We start from the raw sequence: 22,991 nt of genomic DNA, 5'->3' as shown, positions 1-22,991 counted from the left end.
GGGCAATGAGGGTTAAGTGACTTGCCCAAGGTCACACAGCTAGTAAGTGTCAAGTGTCTGAGGCCAAATATGAACTCAGGTCCTCCTGACTCCAGGGCTGGTGCTCTATCCACTGCACCACCTAGCTGCCCCCTCTTCATTATTTTCTTGAAGCAGTTTCATTTCTCTTCCCAATTTTTCCCCAACCTCTCTTACTTGATTTTAAAAATGCTTTTTGAGCTCTGTTATGGCCTGAAGCCAATTCATATTTTTCTCTGGGGCTTTGGATGTAGGAATTTTTACTCTGTTGCCTTCCTCTCAGTTTGTGTTTTGATCTTCCCTGTCACCATAGTAATTTTCTATAGTCAGGATCTTTTTCTGCCATCTGTTCATTTTCCAGCCTATTTCTTGATTATACTAAAGAGGGGCTCTGCTTCTAGAATGGAGGGGACATCATCTGAAGCTTCAGGTTTTTTATGCAACTGTAAGTTTTTGGTTCTTTTAAGGTGGTATGACCTACAGAGAGGTGTGTTTACTATGCTCCTGTACTGTGAATGACCACAAGCACTCTTTTCTATCCTGGAGTGATCAGGGTCTCTGCTCCCCTGCAGCCACAAGTTCTGGTGTGCTAGTGTTCCTCCCTGCCCTGGGACTGAGACATAGATCTAAGTATAGACAATGCAATAGAGTCTTGCTCCTGGTGTCAGCAAAGGGACCCTTGTGATCTCCTTCTGACCAGCTGTCTGATTCCCTTATTATCTGAGGGCTGGGAAGTCCAAAAACTGCCACTGCCACGACTGCTTCAGTTGCCCCAAAGGTCTACTGCAGGTTTGCAAAGGCTTGGTGCGCACTGGCACGGCCTTCACTATATTACCCTCCACTCTCACCCTGGTGTGAGAGACCTTTCCTACCAACCTTCTAAGTTGGCTTGTGCTAGAAAATTGTTTCACTCTATCCTTGTGGGTTCTGCTGCTCTAGAATTTGTTTTGAGGCATTATTTAAGGTATTTGGAGGAGTTTGGGTGAAAGCTCAGGTGAGTTCCTGCCCTTTCTCCACCATCTTGGCTCTGCCTCTCCCAATTACTGCTCTTTCTCCTACTGAAGAAACCATTTAGAGACATAAATTTTCCCATCAGAACTGGTTTAGCTGTTATCTCCTAAATTTGGGTATGCTGTCTCATTATTGTCATTTCCTGCAATGAAATTTTCTGTCATTTCTATAATTTGGTTTTTGACCCACCAGTTCTTTAGAATTGTTAGTCTTCAATTACTTTAAATTCTTTTTTCACAGCCTTTTATTGAATATAATTTGTACTGCATAATTATCAGTAAAAGCTATAGTTAATGTGAGGGAAAACAATCCTCTTCTCAATAATTCTCGGGAATTCAGCAGCAATGTGACAAAAGCTCTTTTATTTCCTTCTTGTGAGGAGGCACCCTAGTGTGCAGCTAGTGGGTGCAAAGAAAGGGGGTTCACAGGCCCTGTTTTAAACCCTAGTCCCTAACACGAATGGACCCTCCCCTTTTTTTATCATTGGTCTGATTACTCAAGGGTTACAATCTATGTGCAAAAACTAGCTAATTGGAATGCAGTATTCCCAACTCTAATCAGTTCTTTCTTAAGTGGGCATAACTCAGGAGTGGACCTTATTCTTCCTTATATGGACACAACTCCAGAGCAGACCTTATTGAGACCAGGGCTCCTTGAACCATGTGATTTTGTTAGCCAGAGGGGGAGGAGGGGATCTGTGACCTTTGTCCTAAAAAGAGGTAAGGAGGAGTATGATTGACTGATATATCCTCATTGAGAGGAGACAACTACCCATTTTCTCACAGTTAGTATTTCTACTTTTCTGTTTTACTGATGTCATTATACTTCAATGAATAGTAAAATATTTAAAGGGTGTTAGGTATAGCTAAAAGGTATGTAAATTCCTTCATATTACTATTTAATAATGACTAGAGATCTATCATCTGTAGTCATTTTTCTAAAGTTCTATTCAGGCCCTTAACTCCTTACTTATGTTTTGATTAGATGTGTCTACAGGTATATTAAAGTCTCTCAATATCCAGTTCTCCCTGCACTCTGGTCAATTTTTCATTTAGGTATTTGATTACTGTTATTAGGTGCATATATTAAGTATTGAGATTGCTTTATTATCTGTGGCTCCTCTAAGCATAATGTAATTTTTCTCTGAAACCTCATCTAAAATCATTATGGCTAACCCTACCTTTTTGTAGATCAGCTAAAGTAGAATAGATTTTGCTCCAGGTTCTCATTTGAAATCTATGTAAACCTATGTGTTTCTAGTGTGTTCTCTTATAAACAACATTACTTTTTCTGTTCCATTCTGCTATTCTGTTCCGTATAATGGGCGAGTTCATCTAATTCACATTCAAAGTTATGATTGTTCATTGTGTTTTCCCCAATCTTGTCCTCTTGTACTTTTTTTCCTTTACTCCCACCTCCCCTTTTATAAATAAGAAGACTGTGGTAGAAGAGAGGAAATTTGCCTGATAATTGTGCTAAGTGAAGCAGTCTATTTCCTCTCCATTGCAGTTCCTCCCTTCAACATTCCAGTTTATTCTGCTGATGACTATTCTCTTACCTAACCTCCCCTCCAGCTAGATGGCACAGTGAATAATAGAGTATTGAGTCTGGAGGCAAGAAGATTTGACTTGCCTCAGACATTAGCTCTATGACATCTGGGCAATTTAACTTCTTGCTGCATCAATTTCATCCTCATCTATAAAATGGAAATAACAATAGCACCTACCTCATAGGATTGTTGTGAGGATTAAACAATATTTGTAAAAAGCTTAGCCTGGCACATGATGATTACTTCATAAAAACTTATTTTCTTCCTTACTTTTTTTCCTCTAAGACCCTCTCTAACCCTTCTTTGTTCCTGTCCTCTTTAAATTCAAAGTGTTTCATACCCAAATGTATTTTTATGTATATCTTTGTGTGTTATCTGATTCAAAAGAAATTGAGAGGTCCATGGGATCCCCATTCTTCCCACTCTTTCCTCCATGGATACTGCTTTTCATGTTATGCACTTATAGAAATAATAGTTATTTTCTTCCCTTTCTTCCTCATTTCCTTCTCATTACAGTCCCTTGTCCTTCCTATTTTTATCTTCTTCTAAGTTTCTCCTATAATTGCTAAAAGAGAACAAAACTACCCAGACTTTTTATTTTAACTTTTTCTTGTACTGTTAAAGATACTAGGGTTCTGAGAAGATTTCTATTTTTAATCCCCTATCAACATATAAACAATTCATATCCACATATTCCCTTTCAATTATACAAATATGGTTACTTTTCTATGCTTCACGTGGTGCCTGCATTTCTATTTCCACATGTATACTTAACTGTGCTCTTTTCATTAAAAATACTTGCAAGTCCTTTGTTCCAATTTTTCCCCTGCTGGATTATATTTAATTTTTCTGGCTAGGTCTTCCTTGGTTTTAATAACTTTAGGAATATCATCTTCCAAGCTTTCCTCTCCTAGATAGTGGCAGCTGCTAAGTCATGAGTAATTTTATTGGAAATCACTGGCCTTTGAATTTCTTCTTTTTAGCTTCTTTAAAAGTTTTTTTTTCTTTTACTTGCAAGCTCTGGACTTTGGCTATAGTGTTCCTGAGAATTTTCATTTTAGGGATTCTTTCTGGAAACGATGGATGGATTCTTTCTATTTTCACTTAGTCCTCTAATTCTAAGAGTTCTGGGAAATTTTAATTTATAATTTCTTAAAATATCATATCCATACTTTTTGCTCATAATAATTTTCAGAGAGTCTGGGAATCTGGTATTGTCTAGGGCTCAGTTGGGGCCCTCTTGGGCTTGGGTCAGCCTCTGATTCAGTTTCCTGAAATGCTAGTAACCAGCCATGGATTTAGGGAAGGCTTGGGCCCCTACAAGACAAGTCACTCTCCTTCAGTCATGTGTGTTAGGGAAGGCTCTGACAAGCTGAGCCTAGGTACCACAAACTCAGGCAGGGAGGGCTGAGACTACTTCAAAGGCTTCAGGACCAATGCTCCAACCTCTGTGCTTGGCTCTCTGCTTGCCACCATGGTCTCTATATCCCAGCATCTCTACAGGACTCTGTAGATTCCTGGGTTCTGTAAGGAAGTCTAGAGATGATTCACTCTATGACCTAGTATAGGAATACACCTCTAAGCCCTGAGGCCATGCTTTCAGGGGATCTGGAGTCTTCTTCATACTAGGATGCTGCCATCTTCCAATATCAAATTGGCTGTCATTAAGTACTTAGAAAGGTGACATGTAGAAGGATTAAGAAAAGGGAGATCTTAATGTAGTCTGGGGATAATGAGATATGGCCACCAGGCTCTAGGATGAGTAATAAATTTGGATATCATGAAGTCCAAAGGAGGAATTGTGGCTAAGTGAGAATTTAGAAGTGACAATGGTTAGCAAGGATTAGTCTGACAGTTCTACTGTAGAAAATAACCCCAGGCTAACTCCAACAAATAGAACACAGACTTCAAGGGGCATCTTGGGGGGATCTCATCTATTCTAACTGTTCTCTTAAGAACAGCATTGACCCCTTAAAAAGTCTTTAGTCTGCAGTTATGAAGAGGATGACTGAAGTGAGTGTCTGAATATCCAGCCACATACTTTCAAATCCCTTAAAAGAAAATGGGGGGAAAAAAATCATGACAAACTGTTCAGCACCATTGTATCAATCCTGGCATTAGCTCATGATGTGGAATGCAGCTCACTCCCTGAGGAAAAGAGCATCCAAAATGGCTCTCCTCCACCCCTTACTACCACTCATTAAATCCTGACTGTAGAAAAGGCCTTACCAACGGTGCAGCTGTCTTCAAGGACCACATCTACATTGCGGTCTCTGTACTCCACCCTGAAGTCCAACATCCTTGGCTGCCTCTCCACGATCTGTCTGGATGGCACTACTGGTCGAAATGCTGAAGAAGAAGGTGCCGAAGCAGAGGCTGCAGAATGACTGGCTGGTCCATATGCTGGCCCTTGTCCAGTTTCACCTCCATAATCACTGGAAGGAGAATATAAAGAAAGGTCAATGTCAGTCACTCCATAGAGCATAACATCACTGTCCCAGGCACTCTCCTGGCTCAAAGCACTTTACATAAATACTCTAATTTCTTGAAGACTGATTCATTCAGCATAAACGTATCAAGCACCATCTCTGTGACAGTCTCTCGCCAAGGCACTAGGGAGACAGATACAACAATACAACAGCCCCTGCATTCAAAGAAGTCAAGACAGTTTTGGTATTGTTGTTGTGGTTTGGGGGGCTTGGGGGTTTTGGGGGGAGGGAGGACCAAGAGACAGAAAAATCAATATGAAATCAACATAAAGTATCTAAATAAATTTTGGAGGAGAGGGAAGTAAAGTAGGATCAGGAGGAGTCTTTGAGGGGACCTGGGGATTCTAAAACACAGAAGCAAGGAGGGAAGATGACAAGTTGTATGTGGAGAAGAGGAAGCATGTGCATTTGGAATACAAAGTACGCATACAAAGGGGATTCATGTGCTGTCTTTTAAATGACAACTGGGAGGTTGTGCTTGAGATGCAGGAAGGAGTTACTGGAGTAGACTGGGTTGGCTCTGCACCTAAACAGAATTACTTTGACAGCAATGCAGAGGATGGAATGGATCAGGAAAGACTAAAGGCAAGGAGCCCAGGGGAGAGGTCACTACAATAACTCAGGCCTGAACTACAGTGGTGGCTGTAAGAGAAGGTGCAAAAGGAAGAGATGTGATAGATGAGGCAAGTAAAGGTTAAGATCTGGCAACTGGCTATATGTGTAGTGAGGCAGAGTGAGGAGCTGAGAAGAATATCATGGGCTACGAACCTGGGAGACCAGAAGAATGATGGCGCCTTTGATAGTAATAGTGAAAATCTGGAAGTGGTAAGGAAGATCGTGAAGTCTGTTTTGGACATGTTGAGTTTAAAATGGAATGTTTCCAGGACACTCAGTCCTATGTCCAATGGGCAATTGGCGTTATGGGACTGAAACTCATGGGATAGATTGGGGCAGGACACACAGATTTGGGAATCAGCTGGTAAACAATGATGATTAAACCAATGAGGGCACCAAGAGCAAAAGTACAGAGAGAGCACATAATTCATGATACAGCCTTGAGGAACACTCATATTTTGGGTGCAAGATATGCATGATAAGCCAGCAGAGAAGACTTGGCAAAATGAAAAGGTAATATTCTAGAGGCAGGAAGACCTACTAAGTGGCAATTGAATTAATCCAGGCAAGAAGTGATGAAGGTCTACCGTGGGCCAAAAAATGTCCAATGTGTAATAAAACTGAGGCAGAGCTCCAAACCAATAACCATTTATTAAAGAGACGTGGTGCCCCCTTAATAAATAGGACCTCATCTTCATGATCTGAGATGCCCCCTCTCTCCAGGGCCTTGGTTTTATAGTGTTTGGCAAGATGATATAAAATATAGGATTTCATTGGCTATACCTTTACCACATCTCCCCCAAGGAAGGCCAATAGAAAGCATCAACACAGACCAAAAAATGGGTAGTGCCAATGATCAAAGGATGGGCAAGGCAAGGCAAGGGTCACCTACAGGTCAACTGCACACCTGTTCCTCCTGTCATTTCTGGGATCAAAAACAAACTTCTCATTTTGGCTTTTAAAGCCCTGTACCACCGAGCCCCAGTGTCTTTCCAGCCTCAGTGGACATTGCTCCCAATTCTCTAACTCTGTCATCTAGCCAAAAGGGCCTTTTCTCTGTTCCTCACACATGACACTCATCTCTTGACCCTGTGCCATATGCATTGGCTGCCCTCATTAGCTCTGTCTCATAAAAGCCCTTTCTTCCTTTCAGACACAGCTCAAACACCACCTACTAAATTAATCCTTTCCTGATCCTTCCAGGTTTAAGTCCTCCCCTACTCCTAGGGACATCTCACCCTGTACCAAGCTTCTGTCCGTGCTGCCCATTTCTCCCATTGGGGACTTCTTCCTGAAACCTCCATTTTGAGGGAGGGACCAAGCCAGGCTTGTGCTTGGGGCTGTGAGGCTTCACTGCCATGGCTCAGCTGCCTTCTCCTTGGAAGCTCCATCCTCCCCAGCAGCCTCCTGATGCACTATGCACTGGGGAGCCACTCTTCCCTCATTGAGTTCCTTCTGGAACCTTCATGATGAAGAAGGAGCAGCCATCCTTCCCATCCTTCCTCCCCTGGCTCTGCTTCTAACTCTTCATACATCACCACCATGGCCTCCTGCTGACACCATCTCCCTCTGTCCCCTTCTCCCCACTTTCTGCTATCTCTAAGGGTTGTCTTCTGCCATTCGAATGTAAGCTCCTTCTGAGCAGGGACTATTTTTCTTCTTTTCTTTAAATGGTATCATCAGCACTTAGGACACAGCCTAGCACACAGGATTTGGTGGTGGTGAATTGTCCTTCCTATTTTTATCTTCTAAGTTTCTCCTACAATTGCTAAAATGAACAAAACTACCCAGACTGTGACCCAATGTGGGGTTTTCTTGGCAGAGATACTAGAGTGGTTTGCCACTTCCTTCTTCAGTTACAGATGAGGAAACTGAGGCAAACAGGATTAAGTGATTTGCCCAAGGTCACACAGCTAACAAACGTCTGAGGCCAGATTCAAACTCATGAGGATGAGTCTTCTGACTCCAGGCCCAGTGCTCTAGTATTTAATGAATAAGTCCTTCTTCCCTACCTACTCTGAACATATTTCTACTTATTTACTTAATATTTATGATGCTTATATGTTTATATTTATATGTCATTGTCTCCCACATTAGAGTTTAAGTTCCCTACCTAAATTACTTAGGAAAGAACTCTCCATCTGATAAAAATTTCTGGGAAAGCCGGAAAGCAGTCTGATGAAAAACTAGGCTTAGGTGAATACCTTACACCATATTCTAGAATACATTCTAAATGAACAATCAATCTTCATACTAAAGATCATACTATTTTTAAAAATCAAAGGAGAAGTAGATCATATACCTTCACAGCTATAGGTAGGAGATGTATTCTTAACCAAAGAAGGGGCAAAGGCAATTATAAAAGATAAAAGGATTTAACTTTAATTACATAAAACTGACTGGCTTCTGAATAAACGAAATTAATGCAACTAGGATTAAAAGGGCAGCATTTGTATGGAAATAATATTTGTATCAAATTTCTATGATATGAGTTTAGTATCCAAGATACTTATTTGTTCAGTCATTTTTCTGTCATGTCTGACTCTGTGACCTCTTTTGGGATTTTCTTGACAAAAATACTAAAGTGGTTTGCCATTTCCTTCTCTAGCTCATTTTACAGTTGAGGAAATTGAGGCAAACAAGATTAAGTGTCTTGCCCAGGGTCACACAGCACACAGGGTCAAATCTGAGGCCAGATTTGAACTCAGGAAGATGAGTCTTCTCAACTCCAGGCCTGGAGAACTATGCACTATGGTGTCACCTAGTTGGCCCTCCTCAAATTATTTTATGTTTCTTTTGCAAATACTGCTCCTTCCCTTCACAGAATGTAAGCTCCTCCAGGACAGAAACAGTTTCCTTCTTTGACTTTATCTCCACATCTCCTAGTGCCAAGCCCAGCAAACAGGAAGAGCTTAATAAATGTTTGTTGCCTAAGTAACCTACTCCATTCTCTCTTTTTACAGGTAAGAAAAAGATGCCCAAGAGGAGATATTGTCCATGGTCACACAATCAAATCGAGGGCCGAGTGAGAATTCAGCTCCTCAGCCCACCAGTCTAGTTCCCGTTATCAAACTACATCCTTCTGCCTACTTCTCTGGGTCTCATTTATTAAATGAAGAGGCAGGACTTAATTATTCATTCTGATCCTTGATCCTATAAGTAACTCTGTGCTTCAAGCTCTCCACTTATAAAATGAGCAGAATAATCTCTGGCCTTCCTGATTTCGTAATGTCAAGATGGATAAAATGATGGGGAAAGGAAAGCTACTACACAGGCTGAGTCAGTTGCTAAGATTAAGCACACTGGGGATGTTTAGGGTTTTATATACAAAAGTTTCAAATTAGTACTAATTTCTGCCTGTTAGGTTTAAAAGTCTATCCTTTATCTGATATTCAGAATTCACACAAGAAAAGAAACCATAAAGGTTCAGGTTAATTGGCTCTTCATTCCATCTTAAAAAATAACAAAACCAAAAAATCTTTCAGTTGTCTCTTTTAGTTAAGATTTGTGTCTTTCTGTATCAAAATAAAGGGAATGGTTGTTGTGCCAAGAGTGGTTCTTCCACTGACCTTTGGGGAACCCTAGAGTAGTAGTAACCTGTAGGCAAAGGAATAAAACCTCATATTTACAGTACTTAATAATACAGAAAAGTCTTTCCAATAACTCTATAGGAGTAAAAGTAGCAATGCAGAACAGAAACAGTGCAGCACATGGATCCAGGGAGACCTATGTTCAAATCCTACTTCTGAAAATTCCCACCTAGGTAAACAAGGACAATTCCCCATAACTTTTTGGTTTTGGGGGTGTTTTTTTGTTTTATTTTTTTTTAGTGAGGCAATTGGGCTTAAGTGACTTGCCCAGGGTCACACAGCTGGTAAGTGTTAAGTGTCTGAGGCCGGATTTGAACTCAGGTCCTCCTGACTCCAGGGCCAGTGCTCTATCCACTGCACCACGGAGCTGCCCCCCCATAACTTTTTGAGACTTTTGTTTCTTCGTCTGTAAACTGGAGACAATACAGGTGGAGACATCTTTAGTACCTGCCTCAAAGGGTTTTTATTATAAGCTTCATATGAGATAACATGGGTAAAAAATGTTTCAAATATATAAAATACACAAACTAAGAGAATACCAAAAAAAAGAACTTAGTTATCAAATCTCAGAAAAAGAAATGTGAATAGCTATAAGAGAACTAACAAGGGGGAGAAAAATCCTGGTCTTAATAGATTTGTAGGATAATTTCATAAAACCTTTTAAAAAATTAATAATACTACACAAAGAATTCTCAAAATTGAGGAAGAAGGCATGCTATAACTTTTTACAAGACAAACATGTTCCTAATAAGTATTGCAAAAGATAAAGCAGAGAACTTTACACCCATAGCATTAATGAATAGTAAATAAAAAGCTTTAAATAAAATTCCCAACAGACTATAGCAATGTATCTAAACATAATGACCAGCCTGAATTTATACCAGGGATACAAAAATGTTTGACATTAGGAGAACAACTAGCATGGTTCTGTCAATAATTACTATTATTTTCCCCACTTTACAGATGAGGAAACTGAGACCCCAAAATATGAAAGAATTTGCCCACATCTGAATTAAACTCAAGACCAGTTTCTTTCTCACTCTATCCACCCGTTGTCACCATGAACAAGGCTGACACCTTTGTTCTCCACTGACATTTTTTTCCTGGTAGTAAGATTGCATAATTTAACAGCTTTATTAAAATTCTGGGTTTCTTTTCATGCCAATGGTAGACTAACGGAGTCTATTATTGTATACACAGAGACATATCTCCCTAAAAAATCAAATGCAGAAATAAACATCCTTCTTCCTGCCTGTATATGCCATTCCTTACATTTTGCCTCCCACTTTGGGGGAAGAAATTAAAGCGCTAAGCTCTTCTGAAGGTACAAAAGCGCCTCTCTTACTTGCCTCTAGTCAGCAGATTCATGAGAGGAATTTTCAGTTATGTCAAATCCACAGTGATTTCAGGGCTCAAAAACACAGAATGAATCTGTTTCGCTTAGGAGTGAGGGTAGGGAGCCCAGAAGGACAACATTCCTGAAAAACAACTGACTTTCTGGTGTAGGAATGAACAAGTAACTTGTTCATTTAATAAAAACAGAAACAAGTGACTGTTTGGTTAAAGTTGACTCCAGACTATCAGAATAAGCTCACACCATAATCATGAACAAAGCAATACCATCTTCTGACCCAAGACTTTGGAGAGAGTCTGGCTCGTAAGGGAAATAGGCTTTGTCATGAAATTCATTGAACAAAATTAGTGTTTCAAATAGGAAAGATGGCTCTTCTTTCTCTGCAGACTGAGCACCCAGAAGACAGGATGGGGATTATAAGGCATCTCTCTCCAGAACTGACTCAGCAGAGAGCAGCCAAACACACAAGGGTTTCGTGCAGCACAGATTCTGGCATGGGAAGTGCCAATAACATTTATTCTGGAACTCTGTCAGACTGCAACCATATTTAGCAATCTTTTTAAATTTAACTTTTTAAGTGGAGGGGGCAAAGCTAATTCTGAAGCAAGTGCCTTTTGAGCATCTGGTTTGCTTTTGAAACAAGGCCTTCATTAGAATTAAATCCTTTTTGAACCAAAGAAAAACGTTGGTGTGGAACCTGGAAAATTTGCCCACTTTCTTGGGATTAAACTATTTCTGACTGTTGGGGGAAGGGAAGGCAAGAAGGGCCTGAATCTGTGGATCACTTAATTCATATCGCTGAGGGGGGTTGCAAGGCACAAAATAACACTTTGCTCCCCTCAAAAATCAGCTTTATCTCCATAGGGTACCAAACATTTTTGAAAGCCTGGTGAGTTTGAGGATGTTTTGCATCTTGGCACTTTCCTGCTTGTCCAAAACAAACTAATTTTTAAAGGGTTGTTTCTGTTTGCTTCTTCTGCACTTACCAGCTCATGCTTCAGTGACTTCGAAATCCTAAAACCCCCAAACCCAAGAAAAAGTGGAAAGGAGAGGTCAGGGAAGGAGGAACTCCTTAGTAAATAGCTCCTGGAAGTGGGGGGAGTTTCACCTCCTCTCGGAGGAAAGAAGAGGATGAATGTCTTCTCTGGCTTAAGGCCAGCAGTTAAGCTAGCTCAAGTTCCTGAGGCTTTCTCTTCCCAGTGGCACTGAAGTTACTTCATCTTCTCTGACCTCTCCAGATCTTAATACACCCTAGGACGTGGAGTCTAAATTGGCCCAGTACTAAATGTTTTATTTACATTCTATAAACAGCACAGGGTACTATTGGAAAGAGCCCAGTTTGGGAGGTAAGCCTGGCTTCACTCCTTACCAGCTGTGTGACCTTGGATAAGGCAGTGTCCTTGTCAGGCCTCAATTTCTTCTAACAAAGTAAATAGAACAGGGGCTATTGGGGTTCTTTTGGCCAAAACAAAGCAAGAGTTCTAACCAACAATGCAACCAACATCTATCAAGACCCTATGCCAAGCTAAAGAACTTGGGGAACAATGTGAACAGAATTCACCAATGTCACAGCCTCAAAAGCATGTAACCCCAACAAAAATCTCCATTAAATGTATTCATCAAATGGGCATCTAGGGGGCAGCTAGATGGCACAGTGGATAAAGCACCAGCCCTGAATTCAGGAGGACCGGAGTTCAAATCTGGCTTCAGCCACTTGATACTTACTAGCTGTGTGACCCTGGGCAAGTCACTTAACCCTTATTGCCCTGCAAAAAAAAAAAAAAAAAAGACAAACCAAAAAAAAAAAAAAAAATGGGCATCTAGGCTTTGCTTGAAAATCTCGGGGGGGGGGGGGGAGGGGGGCGCGCGGGGGAGAGGAAGAGATGGACACGGGACGGGGACCCACCGCTGCCCATTCCACTTACTTCTAATTGTTAGGAAGTATTTTCATCAAGCCAAACTCTGAGTCTAGCAACTTTCCCCAACTGCTCCAAGTTATGCCTGCCAGGGCAAAGCAGGGCAATTCTAGCCCCTCTCCCATGTTACAGCCCTTCCAATACTTATATATGCTGTGCCCTCTGGAATTCCTATTTGTCAATTAGCAAATTTCCTTCAATTTAGACCTTTTCATCACATTCATGTTTTATCTCCTGACACTCACTGGTGTCTCCTTCCCATGACTGACTGCACTTTCTCACATACCTACAACCAACACACTGTTCCTATAGAACAGTCCTGTAAAACGAAATAGAAATGGGGGTCACTAAACCATAATAAGGATTTCTGCTCACTTAGAAGACCAAATATTAACATTATCTATGTTTCATTGTATGTTTATTTACTTTGTTACATATTTCCCAATTATATTTTAATCTGGTTCAGGCCACATTTGGGAATATTGTGGTCCACATTTGACTAGAAGGCCACATGTCTGACACCTCCTCTATAGAGAGGGTAGATATTCCTTGTTCTCTATACCTTCCCATTGTCATCATTCAGCAATGACCTCTCCTTTGGGGGTTCATTCTACCCATATTTATCACCTCATCCAAATACTGATGGCTGTAACTGACTAGCCTTATGATTTTCCTTCTTTTCTCAAGGAGTTCAGTACCGAGGTTACAGTATTCCTCTGTAGCCAACTTCTGTTTGCCCTTCCTAATAGTCTACTACCATTCCATCCTGCTCAATGCTTTATAATCCCTAAACCTATTCTTCACCTTTACTGTGCTCTCCCAATCCCTCTACCTGTTAATACTTTCCCAGATCACAACCCCTCCTCTTGCTTTACTTTCCTCCCTTCTCAATGTTAATCCTTTATATAACCAATTTAACTCTACATTATCATCTGCTCCCTAGTCCCTTCAGCTGCTCATGCCTTGCCAAATCCTATTTCTGAATTTGTCACATCTTCTCCTCCATGCCTAATCATAAGCTGCTAAAAAAAGAAATAGAGTAAATCATAAAACCATGCAAAAGGAATTCACTATAAATTTATGTTATTTAATCTCAAATGGGTCCTCACTACAGCAAGGCAATCTTTTTATTCCTCTCTAAGTTATCCCCTACCTCACTTTCCTACAGAAGATATTCAAAACTTCTTCTCTCCTCAAACCCCTTCCCTCTCAAGTCACTCTCCAGTCTGGCCCATCTTCAACCAGCTACCTGACCCCTGAGAGGCACTCTACCGGTGTCCTCAGAGCTTAAGTCTGTCTCTCTCTCAAACCTCCCATACTCCCCCCTTCCCCTTTTCTCTTAGCTAACACTATCCTCCTTACTGATCCACTCACAAGTCACTCCCTTTCCTGACTCTGGGGATTTCCCCTGGCTGTCTCCCAAGCCTGAAATTCTCTCCCTATTCGTCTATACCTACTGACTTCCTTCAAGTCTCAGCTAAAATTCTACCCTCTACAGGAAGTCTTTACCAATCCCCCTTAATTCTAGCACCTTCTCTCTGTTGATTATTTCCAATTTATCCTGAATATAGTTTGTATGTTCATAGCTGTTTCCATATTGCCTTCCCCATTAGACTATGACTTCAGTGAGAGCAGGAACTGTTTTAGAACGTTTGTTTTATTTTTGTTTGTTTGTTTGTTTGTTTGGGGTGGGGGGGTGTTTGCTGCTAGTGCCTATTCAGTTTCTGGTACAGAGAAGGGATTTAATAAATGCTGGTTGACTTGAATGGGAAAAACTTCCCAAAAATGCTACTCCAAGAGGGAGAAAAAGTGTTGTGTCAATTCTGGCTATAGACATACTGAAGGACCCTGGTACAATGAACAATAGTATCTGCCAAGAAGCAGATTCTGATAAATAACAAATGATCTATGATAATTTCCCCCAATCAACAAGCATTCCTTAAGCACTTAATATATACAAGGCATTCTATTGATGCTGGGGGTTAAAAGGATGAAAGATACATATATGCAAAAAAGTAAGCTCCAATGCCAGGTTGGGGGCTGGAAAGCTGTAGCAGAGTGAAGGTTCTCTTAGCAAACTGCTATCTATCATCTCCTCATATGTACTGATCACCTACCAGGTGCATATCACTTACTGGGAACTCTGGGGATCTAAGTAGCATAGGAAAAATAATTGGTTAATTTTGAATTTTAACCAATATTGAGGTTGAGTCTCCTAAGAGATGGGTGCTGAGTCTGTGGGAGATACAAGGAAGTATAAGCAACTGTCCCTACCCTCAACAGGCTTGTTTTTACCAAACTGGGAAAACGAACAAAAAGATAACAACACATAGGAATGCGTATGAGAGGCTGCCTGGGAGAGAGTAGGTAAAACACCAGATGAGCAATCAGAAGGTCCAGGTTTGAATTGTGGCCATAACATTAGCCAAGCTTGCTTTGTTTTTGTTCAATCATTTCAGTTGTGTCTGACTCTTCATGGCCCCAGTTGGGGTTTTCTTGGCAAAGATACTGGAGTGGTTTGCCATTTCCTTCTGAGCTCATTTGACAGAGGAAACTCAAGCAAAAAGGATTAAGTGACTTGTCCAGGGTCACATAGCTATGAAGTATCTGAGGCCAGACTTGAACTCAGGAAGATGAGTCTTCCAAACTCTAGACCCAACGCTCTATCCACTGTGCCACCTAACTGCCCCAACCTGTTTCCCTATGTGTAAAATGAAGGAGTCAGACTTGATATAGTGTCACTTCTCTCATTCTATGTGACAGAGGCCAAGAAGAGGCAGGAAAAATGTCAGGATAAAAATGAGAGAAGGAAGGGACAGAGGGACTGGGGTATGGGGGATGCTGGGGGGGGGGGGGGCAGAGAGAGAGAGAGAGAGAGAGAGAGAGAGAGAGAGAGAGAGAGAGAGAGAGAGAAAGTGAGCGAACCCTTAAAGAAAGGAAGCATGGAGGGGTGGTGGGAAGGAGGGTAATGGAGGAACTGTTCCCATTAAATACTCTTTTCTAGCTTTCCAAAGGAAAATCACTCCTTGTTGCCATTGGTCACATTCTTACATACCTTTGGAGAATGCCATTTTCTTGGGGGATTACACCATTGATAGCTGCCTGTGAACAAAAGACACAAACATCCATTGAAAAGAACAGCCAAAATACCCTAAGGATAAAATATCATGAAGTGAAATCAGCGTGTTTTGATGGAACTTATTTAAGCAAGAAACCAAGTGTTTCCTTAATCTTGTGAACCATATTCGGGCTTCTCCAACTTTTCTACTACAAACTCCTCTTCTCAGTGGACAAAAACCAGGGACTTAAAATGTAATATTTCCGAACCTCCAGCCAAAAAAGCTCAATTCTAGAGTCCCCATTATGCAGAATCTGTACTGACCAGGAAGTGTTGGGCTATGGAATCAAGTCCAACTAGAGAGTTTAAAAAAAAAAGTAGTTTTCTTTAAACCCAACATCACTCCTCAAAATCTGCTGAAGAGAAATGGGAACAGACCAAGTTGCACTGGTAAACACAAGAAAAGACAAATACAGGTAGACAATAGGGGGGTCCAACCCCCTAATTTTATATAGGAGTAAACTGAGATTCAACAGAGAGAAAGGTACTTGCCCAAGGTCACATGGGAACAAAGTAGAAGAAGGGGCACTTGAAACCAGGCCTTTAACAACCCTGTGTGGGAAGTAGCCCAGTTATGATGTCCATATTCTAAGGAAGAAATAGGCTTAGCTCAAAGCTCCCAGCTCTTTCTAACACACAGCTCCTAGCACTGCTGCTGACATAGGAGGCATTTAATAATGCTCTCCGACTGACTGATCCTAAATTTATTTATGCAAATTTGCTAAAAGCAGTTCAAACAAAAGGCTGACAGGAGATGACATGGGGAACAAGAGTCCCCCAGGGAGGCCACAGCTACAAGTGTGCCTAGTCTGGGAGCTGAATGGCACTGGTGTGATGCAAGGCCCTGAAGGCTGCCTGATCATAAGACTTGGAGCTGGGAGGGAACTGACAGATCATCTAAAATAACTCCCCCATTTTACAGATGAGAAAAATTGGGCCCTGAGAGAGGAAGAAATATGTTTATGGCCACAAAGCCAAACCCCAAGTTTTCTGACTCTAAGTCGAATGTTCCTACCACTGCATTGCATGGCATGGCCTTGCCCTGCCCTGCCGCAGAATGAGCAGGCCATCCCAGGCTGCAGGTTTGTTGGAAACCAATGGCTTCCGCCAAACTCTTCCTCCTTCCTTCTCATGTTTCCCTCCCATTGCTCAGGCAAATGGAGGACTTTGTGAAATGTTCACTTTAATATTTACCAGAGGGGGAACCTTCTACCCTGTCCTGACTACTGGGCCAAAATAGAACAAATCCTGGCTGGCAATGGGGAAGGGGATGGCCATCAATTTCAGTGGGGGGAGGGGTTGGGGGCCTTAATACAAATCATACAGGCAGAGCACACCACAGGAATGCTGGTAAGCCAGAAAGCTGCGACAGAAATCGAATTAAGTAAGATTCCTTTCTACTTTCCAATATTCACTGTACCAACAGAATCCTCAAAGCCCAGGCCTGGACAATTGTGCCCATTTTGCTGTCAGCAAGTTCCATCTGGTAGAATCCTTCCCCTAAAACCTCAGTTTTCCTAAAGAACAAAAAAAAAAACCATACTCTATGATATGGGACTGGGTACTTCATTTGAATGGCCCTGGGTATGCCAGAAGTTTTGTGGGGTAAATCCAAAAAACCTTCTCCTTGAGAAACTAAACGAAAAAATAGACACACCTAACCAGTCTCCCCTACCCCTCAGGGAGATGGGACTGGGTAAGGCTGCTGCCTTTGCGGCTTGAGAGATCCAGAGCCACACCTCACCCAACTTCCCCCAGGCACCACCAGAGGAAGATGGTCCTCCCCAATAGGGGAACTTTCCACAGTTAGACAATCACTTCATCGGACCACCATTGGACTTCTATAAAAGTATCTACCTGTCTTCTGCTTGAGGAGGTAGGTATCTCAGTGTCACGTCTCTGTGCCATGCCTTCTCTCCATGAGAAGTCCAAGGATTTCTCTCTTGGTTTCCTTTCCCTAGCCCCTAAATAAACTATTATTTTATTCTAATTGGATTTGTGTGCAAGAGATTCTTTACAGAGGAATTCCTAAGAACCCCTACCCCTATTCCAAACCCCCACAGATTTCCCCATAATACTCTATTTCTTACTGCTCCTCACATTTCCCATCTCCCACCTCTGAAGCTTGGGAAGGCTGTCACTACATGCCAGGAATGTACTCCTCCTGCACTTTGGCTTCTTACATGTCCCCAGTTTCCTTCCAGGCTTAGATCAAGTACCACCTTCTACATGAAGCCTTTCCTAATCCAGGATCCTGGATCCTGATTTCCTAACCCCCTTCTCCCAAACCAGGGGCTAAGGCCTTCCCTTCGCCTATGCCCCCCCCCCTGGCAAAATCCTCTTTCATCAATTGTGTGTAGACTGACATACATACATATGTTGCCCCAGGCCAGAATATCAATTCTAGAATATGAGAGTGAAGGCTGTTTTACCTTTGGCTCTGTACTCCCAGGGCTGAATATAGCACCTGGCATACAGCTGAGGTGCTGGATCGCTGAGAACCAGAGGAAAACAGATTCGGATTTTTACTGATGGGATCTAAAACCACAGCCTCTACTCTATCATTTACTGAGAAAGAAACTGGTAGTCAGTCAAGATGAGATCTGTTTCTTAGCTAATATCACGATTGTCTCAGGCCATATCAGTATAACTTTTAGACTCTTTTGCAAATGCCGTAAAAAGACATCCACTTTCATTAGGGGTTATTCATTTAGACATGACTAGAAGTTGAAAATGTTTCTATAACTTACTTGATACGCACTGCTCTGACCTTTTATTACAACTGAAGTCAATCTGGCAACGGTTATATGATTTTGTTTTTGTATTGGAGTACGTCTTATAAATAGGAATCTGAAATTCCTTACTGAAAATCTCACCCTCCAAATGGGAGATTGTAAGAAATCCATTATTAATAATTATTTTCTCAAAAGCTCTAAAATGCCATCATTCTAACATAAGGAGAACAAGGTACGGGCATGAGAGGTAACAGGGCCTGATCTCAGATATTAATAGAACTGCAAATAAAGGGTCAGATTCTAGAAACTTTTCAAATATATTTTTGAAATCAACAGAACATTATTTTTCCAACATTCACAGACTTCCAAAGAGAGGGAACCATTATCTGCTGCCCAAATGCATTTTAATAGTGATCTAATTGTTAGGATTCTTTTTCCTGATAAGAATCCCAAATGTGCCTCTGAGTAGCCTCCTGGTTGTGGTTCTAGGGGTCAAGGTCAAGCACATCTGTCTCATCCCTTTTCCACAGGAAACCCCTTTATTACTTTATGGTTAAGAAAACTGAGACAGAGGGAGGTGAAGGAACCTACCCAGGGTCAAGGTGTCAAAGGCAGGTTACAAGCTCAGCTCTCTTCTCACTCCATGCATAGAATTTTGTCCACTACACTACAATGCAATGCCAAGGATTGTGAGGGGTCCAGAGTGGAGAGATGTTACTAATCAGGGCAATCAGAGAAGGCTTCATGGAAGGGTCTAATAAAGTTTATAATGTATCTCATCTCCTTGGGATCCTAACTACTAAAACTTCACTTCCAATATATTTCTCTCCACCTCTCCCTCTCCCTCTCCCTCTCCCTCCCCCCCCCTTTTTGGTGAGGCAATTGGGGTTAAGTGACTTGCCCAGGGTCACACAGCTAGTAAATGTCAAGTATCTGAGGTCAAATTTGAACTCAGGTCCTCCTGACTTCAGGACCCATGCACTATCCACTGCGCCACCTAGCTGCTCCCCAATATACTTTATTTTTTTTAAATAGCAAATCTGTATTTATTTTTTTTTACATATAAGGTATTTTATTTTTTCCATTACATGTAAAGATAGTTCTCAACTTTTGTTTATACAAGCTTTACAATTTCAGATTTTTCTTCCTCCCTCCCCTCCCACCCCCCTCCCTTAGACAGCAGGTAATCTGATATAGGTTATATCTATATACATATACATATCTATACACACACATATATACACATAATAACATTAATCCTATTTCTGCATTAGTCCTGTTATATATAAAAACATATTTCTGCATTAGTCATGTTATAGGAGAAAAAATCAGAGCAATGATGAAAAACCTCAAAATAGAAAAAAAAAAACAACAGCACCAAAAACAAAAGAAATAGTATGATTCATTCAGCATCTATACTACACAGTTCTTTTTTTTTTCTTGGATTTGGAGATCCTCTTCTATCATGAGTTCGCTGGAACTCTTCTGTACCATTGCATTGGTGAGAAGAATATATTCCATCACAGTAGATCAACACTCAATGTTGATGATACTGTGTACAATGTTCTTCTGGTTCTGCTCATCTCACTCATCATCAGCTCACAAAAGACCCTCCAGGTTTCTCTGAACTCCTCCTGCTCATCATTTCTTACAGCACAATAGTATTCCATTGTATTCATATACCACAACTTGTCCAGCCATTCCCCAATTAATGGGCACCCCCTCAACTTCCAATTCCTTGCTACCACATAAAGAGCAGCTATAAATATTTTTGTACATGTGGGTCCCTTTCCCCTTTCCATGATTTCTCTGGGAAAAAGACCTAAAAGTGATATTGCTGGGTCAAAGGGCATGCATGGCTTTATCGCCCTTTGGGCATAATTCCAAATTGCTCTCCAGAATGGTTGGATCAGTTCACAGCTCCACCAACAATGAATTAGTGTTCCAATTTTCCCACAGCTTCTCCAACATTTATTATTTTCCTTTTTTGTCATTTTAGCCAATCTGATGGGTGTCAGGTGGTACCTCAGAGTTGTTTTAATTTGCATCTCTCTAATCATTAGAGATTTAGAGCATTTTTTCATATGGGAATAGATAGCTTTGGTTTCTTCATCAGAAAACTGCCTGTTCATATCCTTTGACCATTTCTCAATTGGGGAATGACTTGGATTCTTATAAATTTGATTTAATTCCCTATATATTTTAGGGGTGAGGCCTTTATCAGAAGCACTGGCCTCAAAAATTGTTTCCCAGCTTTCTGCCTCCCTTCTAATTTTGGATGCATTGCTTCTGTTTGTACAAAATTTTTTAAATTTAATGTAATCCAAATCATCCATTTTACATTTTATAGTATTCTCTATCTCTTGTTTGGTCATAAACTGTTTTCCTTTCCAAAGATCTGATAGGTAGACTATTCCTTTCTCTCCTAATTTACCTATGGTATCACCTCTTATGTCTAAATCGTGTATCCATTTTGACCTTATTTTAATATAAGGTGTCAGATGTTGGTCTATGCCTAATTTCTGCCATACTATCTTCCAGTTTTCCCAGCAGTTTTTGTCAAATACTGAGTTCCTATCCCAGAAGCTGGAGTCTTTGGGTTTATCAAACACTACATTACTAGTGTCATTTACTACTGCATTTCCTGAGCCTAGCCTATTCCATTGATCTACCACTCTATTTTTTAGCCAGTACCAGATAGTTTTGATGACTGCCGCTTTATAGTAAAGCTCCAGGTTTGGTACCGCTAACCCTTCCTGTGAATTTTTTTCATTATTTCCCTGGATATTCTTGATTTTTTTGTTTTTCCAGATGAATTTTGTTATTATTTTTTTCTAGTTCTATAAAATAATTTTTAGGTAGTCTGGTATGGCACTGAATAAGTAAATTAATTTAGGCAATATTGTCATTTTCACTATATTAGCTCTGCCTATCCATGAGCATCAATTGCTATCAATTGATATCTTTCCAATTATTTAGATCTGATTTGATTTGTGTGAAGAGTGTTTGGTAGTTGTGTTCATAGAGTTCCTGGGTTTGTCTTGGCAAGTAGACTCCCAAGTATTTTATATTATCTACCGTTACTTTAAATGGAATTTCTCTTTCTATCTCTTGCTGCTGGACTTTGTTGGTCATGTATAGAAATGCTGATGATTTATGTGGATTTATTTTATATCCTGCTACTTTGCTAAAGTTGTTAATTGTTTCAAGTGATTTTTGACTTGATTCTGTAGGATTCCTTAAGTATACCATCATATCATCTGCAAAGAGTGATAGTTTTGTTTCCTCCTTGCCTATTCTAATTCCTTTAATTCCTTTCTCTTCTCTGATTGCTAAAGCTAACATTTCTAGGACAATATTAAATAATAGGGGTGATAATGGACATCCCTGTTTCACCCCTGAACTTACTGAGAAGGCCTCTAATTTATCTCCATTGCATATAATACTTGCTGATGACTTTAGGTAGATACTGTTTATTATTCTAAGGAAAGCTCCCCCTATTCCTAAACTCTCTAGTGTTTTTATTAGGAATGGGTGTTGTACTTTGTCAAAAGCTTTCTCTGCATCTATTGAGATAATCATATGATTTTGGTTGGTTTTCTTATTGATGTGGTTGATTATGTTAATAGTTTTCCTAATGTTGAACCAGCCCTGAATTCCTGTTATAAATCCCACCTGGTCATAGTGTATTATCCTGGTGATCACTTGCTGTAATCTCCTTGCTAATATCTTATTTAAGATTTTAGCATCAATATTCATTAGGGAAATTGGTCTATAATTTTCTTTCTCTGTTTTTGCTTTGCCTGGTTTGGGTATCACCACCATATTTGTGTCATAAAATAAATTTGGTAGAACTCCTTCACCTATTTTTCCAAATAATTTGTATAATATTGGAATTAATTATTCTTTAAATGTTTGGCAAAATTCACCCGTAAACCCATCTGGCCCTGGGGATTTTTTCTTAGGGAGTTCATTAATGGCTTGTTCAATTTCTTTTTCTAATATGGGTTTATTTAAGGATTTTATTTCTTCTTCAGTTAACCTGGGCAGTTTGTATTTTTGTAAATATTCATCCATTTCATTTAGATTGTCAAATTTATTGGCATACAGTTGGGCAAAATAATTCCTAATTATTGATTTAATTTCCACTTCATTGGTGGTAACATCACCCTTTTCATTTTTCTTTTTTTTTTTTTTAATGTTTTTGGTGAGGCAATTGGGGTTAAGTGACTTGCCCAGGGTCACACAGCTAGTAAGTGTTAAGTGTCTGAGGTCAGATTTGAACTCAGGTACTCCTGAATCTAGGGCCAGTGCTTTATCCACTGCGCCATCTAGCTGCCCCACCCTTTTCATTTTTGATACTGGTAATTTGGTTTTCTTCTTTCTTTTTTTTTTAATCAAATTAACCAATATTTTATCTATTTTATTGGTTTTTTCATAAAACCAGCTCTTAATTCTATAGTTTTTTTGCTTTCAATCTTATTAATTTCTCCTTTAATTTTCAGGATCTCTAATTTAGTGTCTAATTGGGGATTTCTAATTTGTTCTTTTTCTAGCTTTTTAAGTTGCATGCCCAATTCATTAATCTCCTCTTTC

General features: G+C 40.4%; 1 protein-coding gene across 2 annotated transcripts in view; it reads right to left on the bottom strand.

Moving 5' to 3' along the window:
* Nucleotides 1–22,991, bottom strand: part of FAF1 (Fas associated factor 1) — a 427,555-nt gene that overhangs the window by 304,641 nt on the left and 99,923 nt on the right. For both annotated transcript variants that reach the window (XM_044001590.1, XM_044001591.1), the window contains exons 3-4: nucleotides 15,598–15,644; nucleotides 4,808–5,013 (exon numbers count right to left, since the gene is read on the bottom strand). In XM_044001590.1, the coding sequence (XP_043857525.1) occupies nucleotides 4,808–5,013; nucleotides 15,598–15,644 (253 nt within the window). The remainder of the gene's footprint in view (nucleotides 1–4,807; nucleotides 5,014–15,597; nucleotides 15,645–22,991) is intronic.

This window comes from Dromiciops gliroides, chromosome 4 (genome assembly GCF_019393635.1).
Source record: "Dromiciops gliroides isolate mDroGli1 chromosome 4, mDroGli1.pri, whole genome shotgun sequence".
NCBI classification, from domain to species: domain Eukaryota; kingdom Metazoa; phylum Chordata; class Mammalia; order Microbiotheria; family Microbiotheriidae; genus Dromiciops; species Dromiciops gliroides.
This window is presented reverse-complemented; position numbering and strand designations above follow the sequence as displayed.